The sequence below is a fragment of the Moschus berezovskii genome, chromosome 19 (assembly GCF_049115385.1).
Source record: "Moschus berezovskii isolate FMDL1 chromosome 19, NW_MosBer_1.0, whole genome shotgun sequence".
Taxonomy (NCBI): Eukaryota; Metazoa; Chordata; class Mammalia; order Artiodactyla; family Moschidae; genus Moschus; species Moschus berezovskii.
Window position 1 is genome coordinate 56,609,063 of NC_142478.1, and position 20,403 is coordinate 56,629,465.

A 20,403-nucleotide genomic window follows, 5' to 3' on the forward strand; every position below is an offset into this window, starting at 1 on the left:
ATATACACACATCTCAAAAAAATACAATGGATTGCTGGATGGGACAAACCGTGTTTATTATAGTCTAGGGTTTATAAAAAGAGATTGGAAAACACATGGAATTAGAAAAAAAAACAATTTAAACAGCAAACACTGGTAAACACAGCACATCTGTGGCTACAAGGGGGGCAATTCAAGTGAAAGCTTGGCTAGGGTACACGGTTTGGGGCAGGTACTCAACAAGAGGTCTTTCCAGTTGAGCATGAGAGCCCATGGATAGGAGTACGCCCAGTACTGACTCCTGTCAGGATGACCTGGTATCCGTATCCAAGCCATGCAAATCCAATCCTGAGGAACTGGACCATGTGTTCAGCAGAATGTGCCAATGCCCTCTGAAACAGAAGGTGGTCTGACAGTAACTGGAGATAAGCATTGTAATATGGTGACAAGAGAAGAAAGTAAAACAGGGAGTCACTAAGTATCGCTGAAACTCACCTTGCCATGTTCAAGAAAGAAAATAAAAGGCAGGCAGGAGGAATCAGCATTTTTAAGAAGCCAGGTTTGTACACCCTGCTGATTCTCATCAGTAATGTCAACACACCTTAGGAGGTTCAATTATGAAAAGTCATTAGAGGCTAATTTGCAGGGTCTTTTATTCCAGAAAAGGACCTTTCTGCTCTCAGGTGGGTTATGGAAAGGAAGCTGACACCATACTGAGCTACCAGGCGTGCTTCCTGGCTTCCCTTAGAGGGAGCTGTGGCCCTGGAGATTCAAATGCTGAGGATGCAATTTCTGTAGACAGAGCAGCAATGCTGCAATGCAAAGCAGATGGTGCAACCTGAGTGTTTGGAAACCCCATTCACTAAAGAATCATGTTCCAGAGATATTGTTAGTCAAACTCAGCACAACTGTCGATTTGTTCTGCCCAACTTTCTATGAGAAGGCTCTAACTCCTGTCTGAGCTTTGGTTTGAGAGGTTCATAGGAAATTCAACTGGGGTGATAACATGATCATATCAATACTGTAAAACTGGGTTTATTTGGAAAAAAAGATTTCCAGAAGAATAAAGTCACATCAGTACCTGCCAGAATAACTCCCACCCACTTCCTCACCATCCAGAGGAGTCTCATTTAGGGTCATGGCCTAACCTGCAAGAGATGCTAAACACAAATCAAGTTTTTAACAATGCCTTAATCCCGAGAGATTAAATTGAGAGGCCACAGCGTTTCCACCAGCTAGAAGTTCAGGTGTCCAGTCTCTTTGAGATCCTTGAGCTTCAGGCAGAGAAGAAGAGGAGGAAATGCCCACTAGACCCAGGTCTGGGGCAAAGGAAGATGCTTTCCTGTTTCCATTCCTCAGGGACAGTCATCTTTGCAATGGAATAATGTTGCAGCTGGAAGAAAAAAGAAAAGAAAACAGTATGTAAGTTTGGTGGCTCCGTTCAGGAAGATCAGAAGTGATCCCTTCTGAGCTCTTCACCTACGTGCTTTCGTTCATTCAACACAAACACCCAGTTAATTAAAGACCCAGAGTGATGACGGCTCCCTTCGTCTCCACACCTGCAATCTCAATCCTGCCAAAAAGATTCATCATGAGTTGCTACAGGTAATCTGGAAATTCCCTTCCTTCCCCAACGACCCCACCTCCTGCCTACAGCTTTATGTCTAACAAGCATGCAGCGGACACTGCAGTGTGAACGAATGGACAAAGATACTTTACCCCAGCAGTCCTTTTCCCGCCCAGCGTGTTGGCACGAGTCTAAGCTGGTGTTTCTCCCCTCTGCGCATCACTGTCACATTCAGGGGCTTCTGAAAGGAAAATAAGCTCATTTTATGTTCAGCCTCCTTAGCATTCAAAGAGATTCAGGCTAGAAGGCTGAGATACTGGGGTGGGGGGGGTTGTTTTTTGCCCACCAAATTGGTAAGGAGGCTTTAAAAAAATATTTTTTTCTTTATTTGGCTGTGCCAGGTCTTAGTTGCAAGATATGGGATCTAGTTCCCTGACCAGTGATCGAACCTGGGGCCCCTGAATTGGGAATACAGAGTCTTAGTCACTGGACCACCAGGGAAGTCCCAGGATGCTTATTCTAAACATAATTTCTGCAAATGGCGAGAATGCGGGGGACGTGGCACTCTGGAGGCAGCCAGTGGGGCTACAGATTTGGTACCATCCTCCTGGAGAAACATACCTCCTCAACAGCAACAACAAAATCTTTAAAAGGTGCATACGAGATATCTTTTGCAAAAGTACAAGATGATAAATAAACAAAGCATTCATTCCTGACTGTTCACAAATTTCAAAAACTGAAAACACCCGAAATACACCTCAATAAGGTACTGTCCAAATATAGTGCAGTGAGTAAATAGGCTTAGTAAAAATAAAACAAAACCAGTGAAGTATGAATCCATCTGAATATATGTCCTAAAAGGTCACATGTGTTATAAATCAACTATATACTTCAAGGACTTCCCTGGGGGTCCAGTGGTTAAGAATCTGCCTTACAATGCAGGGGACATGGGTTCAATCCCTGGCTGGGGAACCAAGTTCCCACATGCTGCATGGCAACTAAGGCTGCTCACTGCAACTACAGAGCCTGTGCTCCTCAACAAGGTCCCCGTGTGTCACAACTAAGACCCCAGGCAGCTAAATTAATTAACTAATTAAAAAAATAAATCAACTCTCCTTCAATTAAAATAATAGAAATGTTGAGACTTCCCTGGTGGTCCAATGGTTAAGACTCCTCGTTCCCAATGCAAAGATCCCAGGGGGCCACAACTAAGACCCAGTGCAGCCAAATAAATAAATACGTATTTTTAAAAATAAAGTATACAGTTCAGTGGGTTTTAGTATATTCAGAGATTTGTCCAACCATCACCACTATCTAATTTCAGAGTATTTCTGTCACCCAAAAAGAAGTCCTGTGCCCATTAGCAATCACTCTCCAGGCCCTTCTCCCCAGCCCCTGGAAACCACTTCTCTACTTTCTGTCTCTATGGGTTTGCCTCTTCTGAATATTTCATATAAATGGAATTCTAAAACATGTGGCCCTTTGTGTCTGGCTTCTTTCACTTAGCACAGATTCCTTTCAAGGACTGTTACTGTTACAGCCTATCAGTACATCATTCTTTTTTTTATGGTTGAATACACACTATTTTTATTATAAAGAAATATTGTTTTAAGATTTTTTCCTTTGAAAATACATGCATTTGATCCAGAAACTCACCTTTAAAAACTTATCTAAAGAAACAGAGATTTGTCTATAAGGGTGTTAATTTCCAAGTTTCCATAAAATTGGAAACTACCTAAATGTCTAACAATAGAATGCTATGGGGTTAAGAAAAATGTTTTTTTTTTTTCCATTTCACAGAGGAGACCATGGAAACCCAGATCCGTGATTCTCAAGCTGAGCTCTGGTTCTAGGAGGACCTAGGGCCCTGAGGGTATGAGACTGCCCCCACCCCACCTCCAGCCCATCCCAGCAGTTCAACTTATCTGTTTGATATATTAGAATTCCCCAGGAAGTTTCATTTTTAAAGAATGAAATTTCTTACAAAATGTTCAATAACTACCTTTGTAAAAAAGGACTCATGCAGTATTATTAACTAGAGTCACCATGCTGTGCAATACGGAATGTAATAATACTCTCTTGCATATTTGAAAGTTGCTAAGAGAGTAAATCTTAAAAGTGCACATCACACACACACAAAACAACTTGTAACTACTATGTATGGTGACAGATGTTAACTAGACTTATTGTGGCAATCATTTCCCAATATATACAAACATTGAATTACTATGTTTTACACCTGAAAATAGTATTCACATAATGTTATATATCAATTATACCTCAGTGTTAACAAAAACAGATTTTTTAGCTATAAATAGCCTAAGACTATATTTAACTAGAAGAGACAGATTAGAAACCAGTAGCTATTATGAGTAACCACCAAAAACTGGAAACAACCTAAATGTCCCACGCTAGGAAAATGGATGAAGACTCTGGGGGTCATTACACAATGGATTACCACTCAGTGGTGAAAACGAATGAACTACAGATGCACATGCCAGCTTGGAAGAACCGTAGATGCAGGACACTGGGTGAAAGTAGCCAGACTTACAGGACATTTGTTTCAGCCGTGCCACATGGCATGCAGGGTCTCAGTTCCCTGACCAGGGACTGAACCTGCACCCCGTGCAATGGAAGCACAGAGTCTTAACCACGAGACTGCCAGGGAAGTCCCTTAAAGGGCTTTATACTATGCATTTTCACTTATATAACATTTTGGAAAAGGTAAAGCCACAGGAGTGGAGCACAGATCCGTGGTTTCCTGAGGATGAGGCATGGGGAGAAGTTAACTACAAAAGGAAGAGGCCATTTTGGGTTGCGGAACCGTGATGTGTCTTCATTTGGTGATATTTACATAACTACATACAGTTGTCAAAATTCACAGTACTATACACTGAAAAGGGTGAATTCTGCTGTGGGTACATCAGGCCTTAACTTAATCAAAGCATCCAGTAGCTCTGTATGTTCATGCACAAAGAACCTGTCCCTGGAAGGACACACAGTTGGAAAGCCGGTGCCTTTGGAGGAAAGGAAATGAACTTGGAGGAGACGGAGGTTTTTCATTATATTTTTTCATTCTGTTTTTGCCATTATTAAGTATTATCTCTTCCAGGGGGCAATTAAAAAAGACACATTTACAACACAAACCAGTAACGATGAGCCCAGACAACTACAAAGTTTAAAAGTATTGTTAAGTGCAGCAAGGTACCCAAGAAACATAAGTAAACACACTAGCGAGCTGGGGAGGTGGGGTGGGGAAGAAGGAGTGAAAAACAGAGACTTTGGTAAAAATAACATAATGCATCATCTCTAGAAACCTCACTAAAATGATGATGGGACAGTAAAGAGATGACAAAGGTATAATGCCTCAGTGATAAGTTCGAAATTCTTTCCTTCTAGAGTTTAAGCCTAATTCCTTTCCCTTTGAGTGAGGACTGGACTTAGCTGCTTCTAACAAATAGAATACAGTGGAAATGATAGTGTGAATCTTCAGAGACTGCATCAGAGAAGGTGTTGCTGTCGGCTCTCTGCTCTCACTTGGACTGCCCACTCCGGGAGAAGCCAGCCACCATGCTGTGAGGGCACTCAAGCAGCACTGTGGAGAGGCCCATGCGCTGAGGAACTGAAGTCTCACGCCAACAGCCGTGTGAGTGAGGCACCTTGGACACAGATTTTCAAACCTCAGTCAAGCCTTCAGATAACTGCAACCTCTGCTTACATCTTGATCACAACCTCATGAGAGACCCTGAACCAAAACCACCCAGCTACACGAGTCCTGGACACTGCCTGACCCCCAAACTGCATGAGCTAATAAATGCTTGAAGCTTCAAGTTGCTAAAGTTTTGGGGTGATTTTTTTCACTCACCAACACATCTTTTCTGGCACAGGGTTAAAGGGAAGCAGAGCAGGACAAATGGATTTGTTCCAGGGAACCCCAGAAAGAACCCCAAAGAAACAAAGAATCCCACATATAAGAATTATATAACAGATGCAGCAATATAAAAGAGTGGGTAAAGTACTAACTTTTCAATAAACAATACTGGAACAACTACTATCCATTTGGGAGAAAAAAAATATGTCTGGGACCCTGGTTCACACCATTCACGAAAATTAATTTCAGATGAACTATGAATCAAGAGAAATGAAAACATATGTGCACATACACACTCATATAGAATGTTCAGGGAAGTATTACTCTATAATAAGACCCAAAAAGTGGAAATAACCTGAATATTCATGTGGAGCTAATGAATGGATAAATAAAATATGGCCTATCCATACAATGGGATACTATTTGGTCATAAAAAGGAATGAAGTATTGACATATTCTACAACAGGGATGAATCTTGAAAACACTACACTGGATGATATATATATATATATATACACACACCACTTAGTATATATACAGGATATATCACAGTATATATGTGTGAAAATATATATATACAGTATAAATCACATACTGTGTGATCCCATTTACATGAAATATCCAGAATAAGCAAGACTATAGAGACAAAGAGTAGTTTAGCGGCTGCCAGGGGTTGGTATGTACGGGGAAAATGGGGAGTGACTGCTGACCGGAATGAGGCTTCTTTCTGAGGTGATGAAAATGTTCTAAAATTGACTGTAAAAATAATAAATAAATAAAAATTGTAAAAATAAATAAAACTGATTGTGGTGATGGATGCCCAACTCTACGAACAGACTTCAAATGAGTGAATTATGCACCTTAAATGAGTGACCTGGAAGGTATGTAAATTGTAACTCAGTCAAACTGTTATAAAAAAAATGATAAAAGATACATGCCAGATAGATTAAAGAAAAGCTAAAAACAAACCAATAAAAGCACTAGAAGAATTTCTTTAAGCAAATACAAGCCATAAAGTACAAAACTAATGAGTCTGACAAAAATCAAAATTATAAACTTCCACCTAAGTACAGACTGGATGAAGGTGTCAGTGTGGAAATGAGGGGCTGACCTCTAGCAGGGCACCAACACCAGCCAACTGCTTCTTGGCCCGATGCCTGCCAGAAATCAGGGGGATAAGCACTCTAGGCAGAGGGAACAGCCAATGTAAAGGCCCTGTGCGGGAAGGACTGTGCTTGAGTACAGTCCCCTGAGGGCAGCTGGCCCACACCCTGGCCACAGTTCCTGCCCCGGCAGTTCCAGCATCACTGGCCAGACACCACACAGCCTCCAGCTCACCCCCTCACTGTGCTGGACCACACTGCCGATGTTCTGCAGTGACTGGAAGTTCTGGGTGTTCACAGAGCCAAACTCTAGAATCTCATCATCCACCTGCAGACCCTAAAGAGAGAAGAGAAAACAGGAAGTCAGGAGACAGCTTCAGTGTGCTTCTGGTGTTCTTCACCCTCTCAGACAGTCCTAACTTAATGCACGCATTTTCAGTGGGAATCTGCTATATAGCACAGGGAGCTCAGCTCGGTGGTCTGTGGTGACCAAGAGGGATGAAATGGGAGTTGGGGTGGGAGGGAGGCTTAAGAGGGAGGGGATACATGTATACGTAAGGCTGATTCACTTCATTGTACAACAGAAACACAACACTGTAAAGCAATTATACTCTCTGATTTTTTTTTTTTTTAATGAGCATGTTTTCGACAGAGAAGAATGGCAGGCACCAAGCAAAGAGGTTAGGATTTAGATACACCAGGCAGGGCGGGGCAGCGCATAACCAGGCCAGCTCCTCCAGGGGTTCCTCCAGGCACAGAGTGAGCAAAAGGTGGCCGGCCAGGTCTGCCCGGTGCCTGATGAAAGCTGGCAGTGGTGGAGGCCTTGAGGAACATGGGGCAAAGCTCTCTGGGGGTTCTGACCCAGGTGTGGGGGCAAGCAGTGGCAGGCCAATCTGGGTTATTTTGTTCAGGAGTCAGCATTTAGGCACATTTGCCTTAGAAGGCCCCATTTGAGCAGCCAGGGGCACAACGCTGACCCAGGACAAGAGTGACCCTGTGGTTCTAAGAACATGGATCACAATTCCTCCATCCCTTCTACAAACATCCATCATGGGCCGACAACTCTGTACCAGACGTTGAGTGCACAGCGGTGGATAGAACATGTAACTCGTAGTCTTACAATCACTAAAGATGACTGGCAGGACCCAATTCTGCCTTCTAGAAGCTATGTGTCCTGGCAAAAAGTACTTCAGGGGTTTGATGCTTTTCCCCATGGGTGAAATGGTACCTACTCCAGAGGGTGGCTGTGGGATTCAACATTAATTGCAGCTCTACCTAAAAATCTGTATGTCATGGTCACAGAGGCATTATTCATAATAGCCAGAAAATGCAAACAGATTGATGAATGCATAAACAGTGTGATCTATCCAGACTCCACACTATACTCAACAGTAAAAAGGAATGAAGGTGAGAGAGGGATAAACTGGGAGATTATACACAACTATATATAAAATAGATCACTAATAAGAACCTGCTGTACAGCACAGGGAACTCTACTCAGTACTCTATAACGGCCTATATGGGAAAAGAACCCAAAAAGGAGTGGATATGCGTGTATGTATAACTTACTCACTCTGCTATACACCTGAAACTAACACAACACTATAAATCAACTATTCTCCAACAAAAAATTTTAGAAAATGAAAAAGGAATGACGTTGACATACATGCTCCAACATGGACAGACGTTGAAAACATGATACTAAGAGGGAGAAGCCAGACACAGAGGACCACATATTGTATGATTCCATCTACTCATATATGAAATGTCCAAAACAGGCAAATTCACAGAAGCAGAAAGCAGACTGGTGGGTGCCAGGGGTTAAGGGAGATGGGGGTTGAGGTGTAATGCCTAACTGGTTTCTTTTTAGAATAATGAAAATACTCTAAAATCTGACTCCTGACTGTTAATACACCAAAAGCCACTCAATCATATATGTACCTTGAATGGACAGAAGTTACAGCATGTGAACTATGTCCCAATTAAAGCTGTTAAAACTTGTCAAAACACACCAGGCAAGCTCACTTGGCAGGACACATGTTGCAAAGCAAGGGATCAATCAGTGGCAGCTATTGTCACTCTCCTGTCTGTTACTCAACGCCCAGAGAAAATCAGGCCCAGGAAGAGACCCTCCTTCCCTCTCTTGAGACACCCATCACCTTCCACCTTGTGGCACCGGGTTGCTCTCGTGGCTACCTGAGTGGGCAGCACGGCCTAACTCCTGCTGGCCTTCCTTGCTCTGCTGCAAGAGAGTGTGGGTCTGCCTGTGCCCCACCCTCAAGTCCACCTCAAGGCACAGGGTGTGGACTCAGGGAGTCAGCCCTGGCTTACTGCGATGCTGGCGGGAGAGCTGGGGCTGACGCTGTTCACTTTGGCAAAGGCCTGAGGGGGACTGAGGCCCTGGCTCTGGCTGCGGCTCAGGGCCTCCCTGTGGGCTTCGGCCAGGTCCTGGGCCTGCTTCTCCTTGTCGCGAGCATGCAGCTGGTGCAGGGCGTCTTCTACCTGCTTCATCACCGCCTTGTGGTCGTTCTGCAGGCCTGAAGGACAGCATCGTATCAGGGGCCAAGAAAAGAGAGGACACAAGACACATTCCCCACATCCATTCACTAAATATTTAAGGAGTGCTTATTATATGCCAGAGACTGAGCCAGACGCTGAGGACTCATCTACAAACAAGACAGAGGGGCTGCCCTCATGAAGCTTTCAGTCCCTCAAGGAGATCAGCCAAGGGATGAGTAACTACAATGATACCTAATGACCACGATGTGGGCTGACCCGCCCATGGGCTGACCTGGCTCGTCTAGAAGATCAAGAAAGGCCTGCCAAAGGTAGCACCATTTCAGTGGAGGCCTGAGAGGTGGGCAGGAGGAGGGACTCGTCCAGCTGAATCCATGGCCACAAGCTCAAGCATACACAGGGGCAGCGCCGTGAGCAAGAGACCAAGTGAAGCAGGCTGGAGTCGAGGAGGACCTCACTTTTCTCTTAATGCTTCCAGAAGATGCCCCATCTAGCAACACATGACTGGTGGTGTTCAGCGTGGGAGAGGCAACAGTGAGAACAGCTGGAAACCAGGAGTTTGGGGATGAAGTCCTCTGATTTTTTTCAGTACTGCCAGTTAACTCAAAATGTGGGGAATAAACAGGACAGTCAAGTAAGTTGTCTCCACAGGCCAGTCCAGCAGAGTGGCTGGGATTTGGGTAACTTTTTTTTTTAACCTAAAGACAACTTATACCAAAGCATGCTGCAGAGAGAGTCAAGATTCACATAGGTAAAACAGAAGTCATCAAGAGGATAAAGTAGGACTTCCCTGGTGGGCCAGTGGTTAAGAATCCGCCTGCCAAGGCCGGGGACACGGGTTTGATCCCTGGTCTGGGAAGATTCCACATGATGTGGAGCAACTGAGCCCATCTGCCACAACTACTGAAGCCCACACCCCTAGAGCCCATTCTCGGCAACAAGAGAAGCCACTGCAGTGAGAAGCCAGCACACTGCGATGAAGAGTAGCCCTAGAGAAAGCCCGAGTGCAGCAACAAAGACACAGTGCAGCCAAAAGTTATTAATTAAACTTTTTTTAAAGTGGGAGGAGTAATGTAGATGATAAATACCCTTCGATTTGATATGCCCTTGTTGTAGAAATCATTGGTTGCCTAGCTATAGCAGCATGAAAAGTGGCCCCAAGGAAGGATGTTCACATCCTAATTCCAGACCCTGTGAATCTGCTACTTGACATGGCAAGGGAGGCTGTACAGGTGGGATTAAGTTAAGGGCCCTGAGATGGGAGACTATCCTGGATTATTCAAGTGGTAGCCCAATGTGATCACAGGGGTCTTTATCAGTGAAAGAGGGAGGCAGGAGAATGAGAGAAAGATGTGATGACAGAATCAGAAACTGGAGAGAAGTGACCAATGGCTTTGAAGGTAGAAGGGGCTACAAGTCAAGGAAGGTGGGCAGCTTTTAGAAGCTGGAAAAGACAAAGAAATGAATTCTCTGGAGGCAACACAGCTCTGTTGACACTTTGATTTTAGGACAGTGAGACCCACTTGGACATCTCACTTCCAGAAATGTAACACAATACATTTGCGACTTTTTTTTTAGATTTTTTTTTTTTTTTGATGTGGGCCATTTTTAAAGTCTTTACTGAATTTGTTACAATATTGCTTCTGTTTTAAGTTTTGGTTTTTTTGGCCACAAGGCATGTGAGATTTCAGTTCCCCATATCGTTTCTCAGCCTTTTGGCTAAGATCAAGTGTAGATTTCAGTTCCCTGACCAGGGATCAAACCCACACCCCCTGCAATGGAAGGCAAAGTCTTAACCACTGGACCACTAGGGAAGTCCCAATTTGTGAAATTTTAAACCACCAAGTCTGTGATGATGTTACAGTAGAAACACAAGTCAAATAAACTACCCAACCTCTATTCACTCTCTCTGTTCTTTGATAATACATACATACATACATACTACACTGTTGTTTAGGTGCTAAGTCATGCTCATCTCTTTGTAACCCCATGGACTGTAACCTGCCAGCCTCCTCTGTCCATGGGATCTCTCAGGCAAGAATACTGGAGTGGGTTGCTACTTCCTTCTCTAGGGACAGACTATATACACCTATATACATAAGATATTTAAGACAGCAACACGCCCACTGTGGTGTACATTTCTTGCAGGCAGGGGAGCCTATAAGAGGAAAGCAGAAACTGATGCAGGACGTGGGCATGGGACTTGCAGGACAGATCCTTAACAGGAGGTGTACTAGCTGGCATAGGAGCTTGTGTCCTTCCTACTTCTTCCTCCCCTTTCTTCCCGCCTGCCACATGGATATGGTGACCCTGAAGATGGACAAGATTCCCTAAGGATGGCAGAGCCTGGGTTTCTGAGGACCAGCCCTGCATGGCCTACCTCCAAACGTCTTTACTGAGGAACTGAGCTATTTTCTGCTTGAGTGTCCATAGTCAGGTCACTATCATTAATAGCGAAACATACTTCCTAACATGTAACTGATTTGATTGAGATTGTAAGCCATATCTGCCTTGGGTTTCTGTTGTTACTGAAATAAAAGTTTCCGCGATGAAGCAAGGTTCCTAAAAGCAAAATGAAAAATGAAACCACAGGACTTCCCTGGAGGTCCAGTGGTTAAGACTCCATGCTTCCAATGCAGGGAGCATGGGTTTGATCCCTGGTCAGCGAACTAAGATCCCACGTGCCACATGGTGAGACCAAAAAATAAAACAAATTTTTAAAAACAGGATTTAAAAAAAAAAAAGAAAAATGAGACCATAAATATAGACCCCTAGAGTCTGTCCCATTCTCATAGTTCTTAGTCCCTTCATGGGGACAAGGAGATGATCCCATCAAGGGAGAGGAGAGGGAAGCAGGTAATATGGAATACTGGTGACTTCTTTGTGCCCTAAACACCTCCTGCTGCAAGGTGGGGGAACATCCCCAGCCAGGATCACTCACAGACAATGTTGTGCCTTGCAGTTCGGACTTGGTACAGGTCCACATCGGCCCGGGGGTAGCCCTCGCAGTCCACCAGTGGCTCGTTCATCCCGATGCCTTTTTGCTGGAGGGAAGAAACAAGGTCAGAAAGACTTTACAGAAATGAAGTCCTCGAGCCCTCTTTCCCCTGACTCTGTTCCTTTGCAGTCGTGATAAAGGTGCCAGTGACCACAGCAGCCATGTATTGATCACTTTGCACAGACTGGGTCCTCTCCCACATCCTCTCACCACTGCCCTCGCAGGTGGGCACCATTTTTAAATTACTGACGTTTAACACCACCAGTAATGCGTGGGCCCACTCTCTTTTCTGACATTAGAGCAGTACAGATAAAACTAATGACTCCTTCGAGCATCACCCTCAAGGCCAGTTGCTACCTCAACTCCTCCAGACCCTCCTTCCTATGGGCAGCTGACACATGGCTGGTGACCTTGGAGATTAGAAGTGGGTAAAAACCCCCAAGAGCATCCAGCTGAGGCAGGACTTTGGTTCTTCTGGAAAAAAAAAAAGAGAGATCTGAAGGGACCTTCAAACAGGCCTTTCATCCCTGGAAGGATACACTGATATTACCAGTTGCCATCTGGAGGAGAGGAAAGGGGTGGCTGGGGACAGGGAAGGGAGAGAGACTTTCCATTTTATATCCTATTGGAAATGTTGAATTTTGACCATGGCAATGTATTCCCTACTGAAAACAATATATTTGTTATAATGTTTTGTTTCTTTCAGCTGTGCTGCATGGCTTGTGGGATCTTAGGCCCCGATCAGGGGCTAAACTCACGCCGTTGGCAGTGAAAGCAGAGTCCTAATCACTGCATCACCAAGGAATTCCCATTTTCATATTTTTAAAAGTCTTTTCCTACCTAAATCAGAGCATGGTGTACAACAGCAATGAATCATATGACATACAGCTGGGTTTATGCAGACTTTGATTTCAAGTTCAAATCTGCCACATACAAGCTGGGTGTCCTTGGTTAACATGTTTACCTCTCTGGGCCTCAGCTTCCTCGATTATAAAATGGGAAAAATGACACTCACCTCACTTCACACCTGTTCTGAGAATTAACAAATTGACCTATGTAGGGTGCTTAGCACAGTGCCAGACACATTCACAGAGTGGTGAATAGCGGTCCCCAAAAGATATGTCCCAGTCCTAAACCTGAGAACCTGTGAACATGACCTTATTTGGAAAATGATCTTTGCAGATATAATTAAGTGAAGGATCGCAAGAAGAGATCTTCCTGGATTTCAGGTGGCCCCTACATTCAATGATGGGTATCCTGATAAAAGAAAGGAGAGGGAGAGATGGGAGAGAGAGATGCAGAGAATAGGCCACGAAGACAGGCAGGGATTACAGTGACACTGCCACCAGCCAAGGATGGCCAGTAGCCACCAGAATTTAGGAAAGAGGCAGGGAATGGCTTCTCCCTCCGAGCTCCAGAAGGAACCAAACCTACCAAATCCTTGATTTCACACTGCTGGTTTCCACAACTGAGAGAGGATAAACTTCTGCTGTTTTAAGCCACCAAGTTTGTGATCGTTTGTTATGGTGACCCCAGGAAACTAATACACACAGAAAGTAATAAATGAGGGCTGTAATGATCAGCAGAGACCAACTGCTGAGTGTACACAGGTTCCAAGGGGAGGGATTCCATCACGTCTCTCCCTTTCTTTCTGAAAGCCTCTGGGTTACACTTACTGTTTTCTGTTCATGGGGAAGGGGGTCTCGTATACTCCCTTAATCCAGGACTCTCTATAGATACGGGATAAATGTGCCAGGTGCTAAATATCTTATCTGCCTCCTGTCTGCTCACAATGATTACGAGTTGACTGGCCTTCCTGATTGCAGTAAGGCAATACTGCATCAGAGACTGGTTTCCAAAGTTGGGACCTGGGCCACTGGCAACTCATATACAAAGCATTTAATAACCCTAAATCTAAAACACTTATTCCCTTTCCAATTATCGTCCACCCTCCAGTAGTCAAGGAAAAAGTCTCCAACTGGTGGTGGTCTTCATATTATTTCCAGATCACTTGTTATATCTGGGTCTCTCCATTTTTTTAAACAGCTTTATTCAGATATAATTCATATACCATTCAATCCACCCATTTAAAGTGTATAATTCTGAACTGCCCTGGCAGTCTAGTGGTTAAGAATTCTGTGCTTCCACTGCAGGGAGCAGTTTCCATCGTTGGTCACGGAACTAAGATCATGCTGCATGATGCAGCCAAATAAATAAATGTACCATTCAGTGGTTTTTAGAATATTCACAGAATTATGAAATCATCACCACAATCAATTTAAAACACTTCCACCACCCTCCAAAAAGAAACTCTGACCCACGAGCAGCCACTTCCATCTGCCCCTCCCTTCAGCCCCTGGCAACCACTAATCTATCTTCTGTCCATGAATTTGCCTACTCTAGATATTTCATATAAATGGAATCATAAAACGTGTGGTCTTTTGTGATGAATTTCTTTCACTTAGCTTTCAAGGTTCATGCCCTTTGGTAGCATATGTCAGCACTTCACTCTTTTTTATTTAAGTAATATCCCATTGTATGGACAGACCACATTTCATTATCCATTCATCAGGTGACAGATAAATGGACAGATCACCTTTTGGGGGGATCATTTAAATTATTTTATATTTAAGGAAAGAGATTCTTATGTTTTCATGTGCTGTGAAGTTACTAAATTTCCTTTAAAAATAAAATTAAGTTAAAAAAGTGGGTTAACTTAAAGGAAAATAACAAGCGAGTAACAGTCAAGATTGCCGGGAGAAATATCAATAACCTCAGATATGCAGATGACACCACCCTTATGGCAGAAAGTGAAGAGGAACTCAAAAGCCTCTTGATGAAAGTGAAAGAGGAGAGTGAAAAAATTGGCTTGAAGCTCAACATTCAGAAAACTAAGGTCATGGCATCTGGTCCCATCACTTCATGGGAAATAGATGGGGAAACAGTGGAAACAGTGTCAGACTTTATTTTTTTGGGCTCCAAAATCACTGTGGATGCCGACTGCAGCCATGAAATTAAAAGATGCTTACTCCTTGGAAGGAAAGTTATGACCAACCTCAGTTCAGTTCAGTTCAGTTCAGTTCAATTCAGTCGCTCAGTCGTGTCCGACTCTTCGCGACCCCATGAATCACAGCACGCCAGGCCTCCCTGTCCATCACCAACTCCCGGAGTTCACTCAAACTCATGTCCACAGAGTCGGTGATGCCATCCAGCCATCTCATTCTCGGTCGTCCCCTTCTCCTCCCGCCCCCAACCTTTCCCAGCATCACAGTCTTTTCCAGTGAGTCAACTCGTCGCATGAGGTGGCCAAAGTATTGCAGTTTCAGCTTTAGCATCAGTCCCTCCAATGAACACCCAGGACTGATCTCCTTTAGAATGGACTGGTTGGATCTCCTTGCAGTATAAGGGACTCTCAAGAGTCTTCTCCAACACCACAGTTCAAAAGCATCGATTCTTCGGCGATCAGCTTTCTTCACAGTCCAACTCTCACATCCATACATGACCACGGGAAAAACCATTGCCTTGACTAGACGGACCTTGGTTGGCAAAGTAATGGCTCTGCTTTTTAATATACTATCAAGGTTAGTCATAACTTTCCTTCCAAGGAGCAAGCGTCTTTTAATTTCATGGCTGCAATCAGCATCTGCAGTGATTTTGGAGCCCAAAAAAATAAAGTCTGACACTGTTTCCATTGTTTTCCCATCTATTTCCCATGAAGTGATGGGACCAGATGCCATGATCTTTGTTTTCTGAATGTTGAGCTTCAAGCCAACCTTTTCACTCTCCTCTTTCACTTTCATCAAGAGGCTTTTTAGTTCCTCTTCACTTTCTGCCATAAGGGTAGTGTCATCTGCATATCTGAGGTTATTGATATTTCTCCCAGCAATCTTGATTCCAGCTTGTGCTTCTTCCAGCCCAGCGTTCCTCATGATGTACTCTGCATATAAGTTAAATAAGCAAGGTGACAATATACAACCTTGACGGACACCTTTTCCTATTTGGAACCAGTCTGCTGTTCCATGTCCAGTTCTAACTGTTGCTTCCTGACCTGCATACAGGTTTCTCAAGAGGCAGGTCAAGTGGTCTGGGATTCCCATCTCTTTCAGAATGTTCCAGTTTATTGTGATCCACACAGTCAAAGGCTTTGGCATAGTCAATGAAGCAGAAATAGATGTTTTTCTGAAACTCTCTTGCTTTCTCCATGATCCAGCGGATGTTGGCAATTTGATCTCTGGTGCCTCTGCCTTTTCTAAAACCTGCTTGAACATCTGGGAGTTCACGGTTTACATACTGCTGAAGCCTGGCTTGGAGGATTTTGAGCATGACTTTACTAGCGTGTGAGATGAGTGCAATTGTGCAGTAGTTAGAGCATTCTTTGGCATTGCCTTTCTTTGGGATTGGAATGAAGACTGACCTCTTCCAGTCCTGTGGCCAGCGCTGAGTTTTCCAAATCTGCTGGCAATATTGCATAGGAACCTGGAATGTTAGGTCCATGAATCAGGGCAAATTGGAAATGGTCAAACAGGAGATGGCAAGAGTGAACGTCAACATTCTAGGAATCAGTGAATTAAAATGGACTGGAATGGGTGAATTTAACTCGGATGACCATTATATCTACTACTGTGGGCAGGAATCCCTTAGAAGAAATGGAGTAGCCATCATGGTCAACAAAAGAGTCCGAAATGCAGTACTTGGATGCAATCTTAAAAATGACAGGATGATTTCTGTTCGTTTTCAAGGCAAACCATTCAATATTACAGTAATCCAGGCCTATGCCCCAACCAGTAATGCTGAAGAAGCCGAAGTTAATCGGTTCTATGAAGACCTACAAGACCTTTTAGAACTAACACCCAAAAAAGATGTCCTTTTCATTATAGGGGACTGGAATGCAAAAGTAGGAAGTCAAGAAACACCTGGAGTAACTGGCAAATTTGGCCTTGGAGCACGGAATGAAGCAGGGCAAAGGCTAATAGAGTTTTGTCAAGAGAATGCACTGGTCATAGCAAACACCCTCTTTCAACAACACAAGAGAAGACTCTACACATGGACATCACCAGATGGTCAACACCGAAATCAGACTGATTATATTCTTTGCAACCAAAGATGGAGAAGCTGTATACAGTTAGCAAAAACAAGACCAGGAGCTGACTGTGGCTCAGATCATGAACTCCTTATTGTGAAATTCAGACTTAAATTGAAGAAAGTAGGGAAAACCACTAGACCATTCAGATATGACCTCAATCGAATCCCTTATGATTATACAGTGGAAGTGAGAAATAGATTTAAGGGACTAGATCTTATTGATAGAGTGCCTGATGAACTCTGGACGGAGGTTCGTGACATTGTACAGGAGACAGGGACCAAGACCATCCCCATGGAAAAGAAATGCCAAAGAGCGAAATGGCTGTCTGAGGAGGCCTTACAAATAGCTGTGAAAAGAAGAGAGGCGAAAAGCAAAGGAGAAAAGGAAAGATATAAGCATCTGAATGCAGAGTTCCAAAGAATAGCAAGGAGAGATAAGAAAGACTTCCTCAGTGATCAATGCAAAGAAATAGAGGAAAACAACAGAATAGGAAAAAACAAGAGACCTCTTCAAGAAAATCAGAGATTCCAAGGGAACATTTCATGCAAAGATGGGCTCAATAAAGGACAGAAATGGTATGGACCTAACAGAAGCAGAAGATATTAAGAAGAGGTGGCAGGAATACACAGAAGAACTGTACAAAAAAGATCTTCACGACCAAGATAGTCACGATAACGTGATCACTGACCTAGAGCCAGACATCTTGGAATGTGAAGTCAAGTGGGCCTTAGAAAGCATCACTATGAACAAAGCTAGTGGAGGTGATGGAATTCCAGCTGAGCTATTTCAAGTCTTGAAAGATGATGACCAACCTAGATAGCATATTAAAAAGCAGAGACATTACTTTGCCAACCAAGGTCTGTCTAGTCAAGGCTATGGTTTTTCCCGTGGTCATGTATGGATGTGAGAGTTGGACTGTGAAGAAAGCTGATCGCCAAAGAATTGATGCTTTTGAACTGTGGTGCTGGAGAAGACTCTTGAGAGTCCCTTGGACTGCAAGGAGATCCAACCAGTCCATTCTAAAGGAGATCAGTCCTGGGTGTTCATTGGAAGGACTGATGCTAAAGCTGAAGTTCCAATACTTTGGTCACCTCATGCGACGAGTTGACTCACTGGAAAAGACTCTGATGCTGGGAGGGATTGGGGGCAGAAGAAGGGGATGACAGAGAATGAGATGGCTGGATGGCATCACCGACTCGATGGAGGTAGGTCTGAATGAAATCCGGGAGTTGGTGATGGACAGGGAGGCCTGGTGTGCTGTGATCCATGGGGTTGCAAACAGTCGAACACGACTGAGCGACTGAACTGAACAGTACAGGAGGTATACAGACAGACACAGCATCCTGCCTGCAGTAGAAAAATAACTAAGGTGTGAGAAACAGCTGGCATAAACCACTTGAAAGCACAGATTCTGGATTCCCTAGGCATGAGATTTAAGTCTCACCTTGTGACTTCTCCTTTCTGAGCCCCAGGGTAACATACCAACTTCACAGAAGAGTTGAGAGGATTCCAGAATATAGCATACACATAAACCAGCTCCCTTCAGGCACACAGTCAGCACCCAGTAAAAGGGTACTCTGGCCTCCACTTGATACTTCATCTTATAACCATCACCTACACTGCACTTCATCCACCCTATATAGAACGTAATTCATTTACTCTTCCTCTGCAAATTGATTTGTGGTTTTACACTAGGTGGCTTAAGAAAAACTGTATCCGTTTCGGAGCCAAACAGACCTGAGAACCCCATCATAGCCACTTCCGATGCAAACCCTAGATAAGGGTTTGCCCCACTCTTGGCCCCAGTTTCCTCCTTATACAATAGGGATAATAAGCCTTTCCTGTTACGTTCTTACACAAGTGGCATCAGCATCGCTGGGAATTTGCAGAAATGCAGTAGCTGTTCCCACACACCCGTGCCTCATCTGAATCTGAATTTTAACAAGACCACCAGGTGATTCGCATACACATTAAAGTTTCAGAAGCTCTAAGGTAAAGTGGTTTAGGACATCTGGTAACTGTACAACGACTGACGACAGAGATGATTATCACCCTGCCTCTGCAAATTTATTAGCCCTGTGACTTCAGGCAGGTTTAAGTAATGTCTGTTTCTCCATCCCTAAAATGAGGGAAATAATAGAACTCACCTCAAAAGATTGTTGGGAGGATTAAATGCGTTCACCAATGTCAAGCGTTTAACACAGCTCCCCGTGAGGGCTCCATAAATCCTTGCTAGAACATCGATTCGAATCGTTCCTAGTTATACACGTTATTTGCCTCACTGCCAGGTCTGCGGGCCGGGTCAGGAATGCGTTGCGGCGCCTCCCAGCCCGCCCGAGTGCCCAGGTCCCACACTCACGCTCTCCAGCACTTCATAATTGGCTTTGATCTGAGCCTCGATCTCCTCCTTGCGCCGTATCAGCTCTTGAATGTCGCTGACAGTTACCCCACTGGCCTCCGGGGAGCCCCCGCTCTGACTCCCTGCTTTCTCCGACATCATCCACTTCTGCCCGGGACCGGGAACAGCTGGTTTCCCGGCCGCGGACGCCCGAGGAAACTGTAGCTACGGCTCCGTGCGCTGGCCAAAACACCTCGGTTGTTCGCGGGAGCCCGGAAAAGCGAAAGGCGTGGGTTTGTCTGTGAGGCGTGGTCACCAGAAGCCACACCCTGCTGGAACACGCGGTCCTGTGACGCCTCTTGGCAGGGAGGTATGAGGACAGGTGGATTCCCAGTCCCACCCATGCGCTGGCCCAGACCAGGGCATGATGAACTCTCCCTAGCTGACTCACTTTCTTTTCTCATTCATTCAGCTATGTATTGAGCGCCTTCTGTATGCATGCGGCAGCGCACTGTGCGTGGCGCTCCATTTCAGCTCTCCATCTACTCAGTCCTGGAGGGTTTACAGAATATTCAGATTCCTTATCCCTGGTTTTACAAAGCCTATAAGCTTGGGTTCAAATCCCGGCTCTTGCCTCTTACTGCCAGTGGTGACCTAGGTAAATCACTTCACTGAGCCTCCGTTTCCTCATCCGTGAGTTGGTTGGCTATTGACAGCAATCTATCTCATAGTGTTGACATTTTGCCAACAAATGTTTATTGAATGCCTCCTTTGTGTCATACACTGTCCTAGGTGCTGGAAGGGCAAAGAAGTGAGCTCTGGACTCAGTGCGTCTCATATTAAGGTCTCTATAAATTTCAGTAAAAATAGTATTGATGACAACAATAATATCAATACTAATAATTTATCAAATACAATGCATTGCACTGTTCTAAGGGCCCTATGTG

The 20,403-nt window shown here is 44.3% G+C and overlaps 1 protein-coding gene across 1 annotated transcript; it reads right to left on the reverse strand.

Annotated features, from left to right (window-relative positions):
- Window positions 1–22: 22 nt before the first annotated feature.
- On the reverse strand, window positions 23–19,701 carry PSMD9 (proteasome 26S subunit, non-ATPase 9). Its single transcript, XM_055405232.2, has 6 exons — window positions 19,478–19,701; window positions 11,979–12,081; window positions 8,852–9,057; window positions 6,756–6,857; window positions 1,699–1,787; window positions 23–1,372 (listed from the first exon to the last, which is right to left on the reverse strand). Exons 1-6 carry the CDS (start codon window positions 19,616–19,618, stop codon window positions 1,345–1,347), a joined length of 669 nt encoding a protein of 222 aa, XP_055261207.2. The 5' UTR covers window positions 19,619–19,701; the 3' UTR covers window positions 23–1,344.
- Between the last annotated feature and the right edge of the window lie 702 nt (window positions 19,702–20,403).

Excerpts from the sequence above, each read along its gene's own strand:
- PSMD9 (XM_055405232.2), bottom strand. The coding sequence starts at position 19,618 with ATGATGTCGGAGAAAGCAGGGAGTCAGAGCGGGGGCTCCCCGGAGGCC. Across the intron at positions 12,082-19,477 it reads ATTATGAAGTGCTGGAGAGC|CAAAAAGGCATCGGGATGAA; the intron begins GTGAGTGTGGGA and ends TCTTCCCTCCAG. Across the intron at positions 1,373-1,698 it reads GCGGGAAAAGGACTGCTGGG|CTGCAACATTATTCCATTGC; the intron begins GTAAAGTATCTT and ends TTTTTCTTCCAG.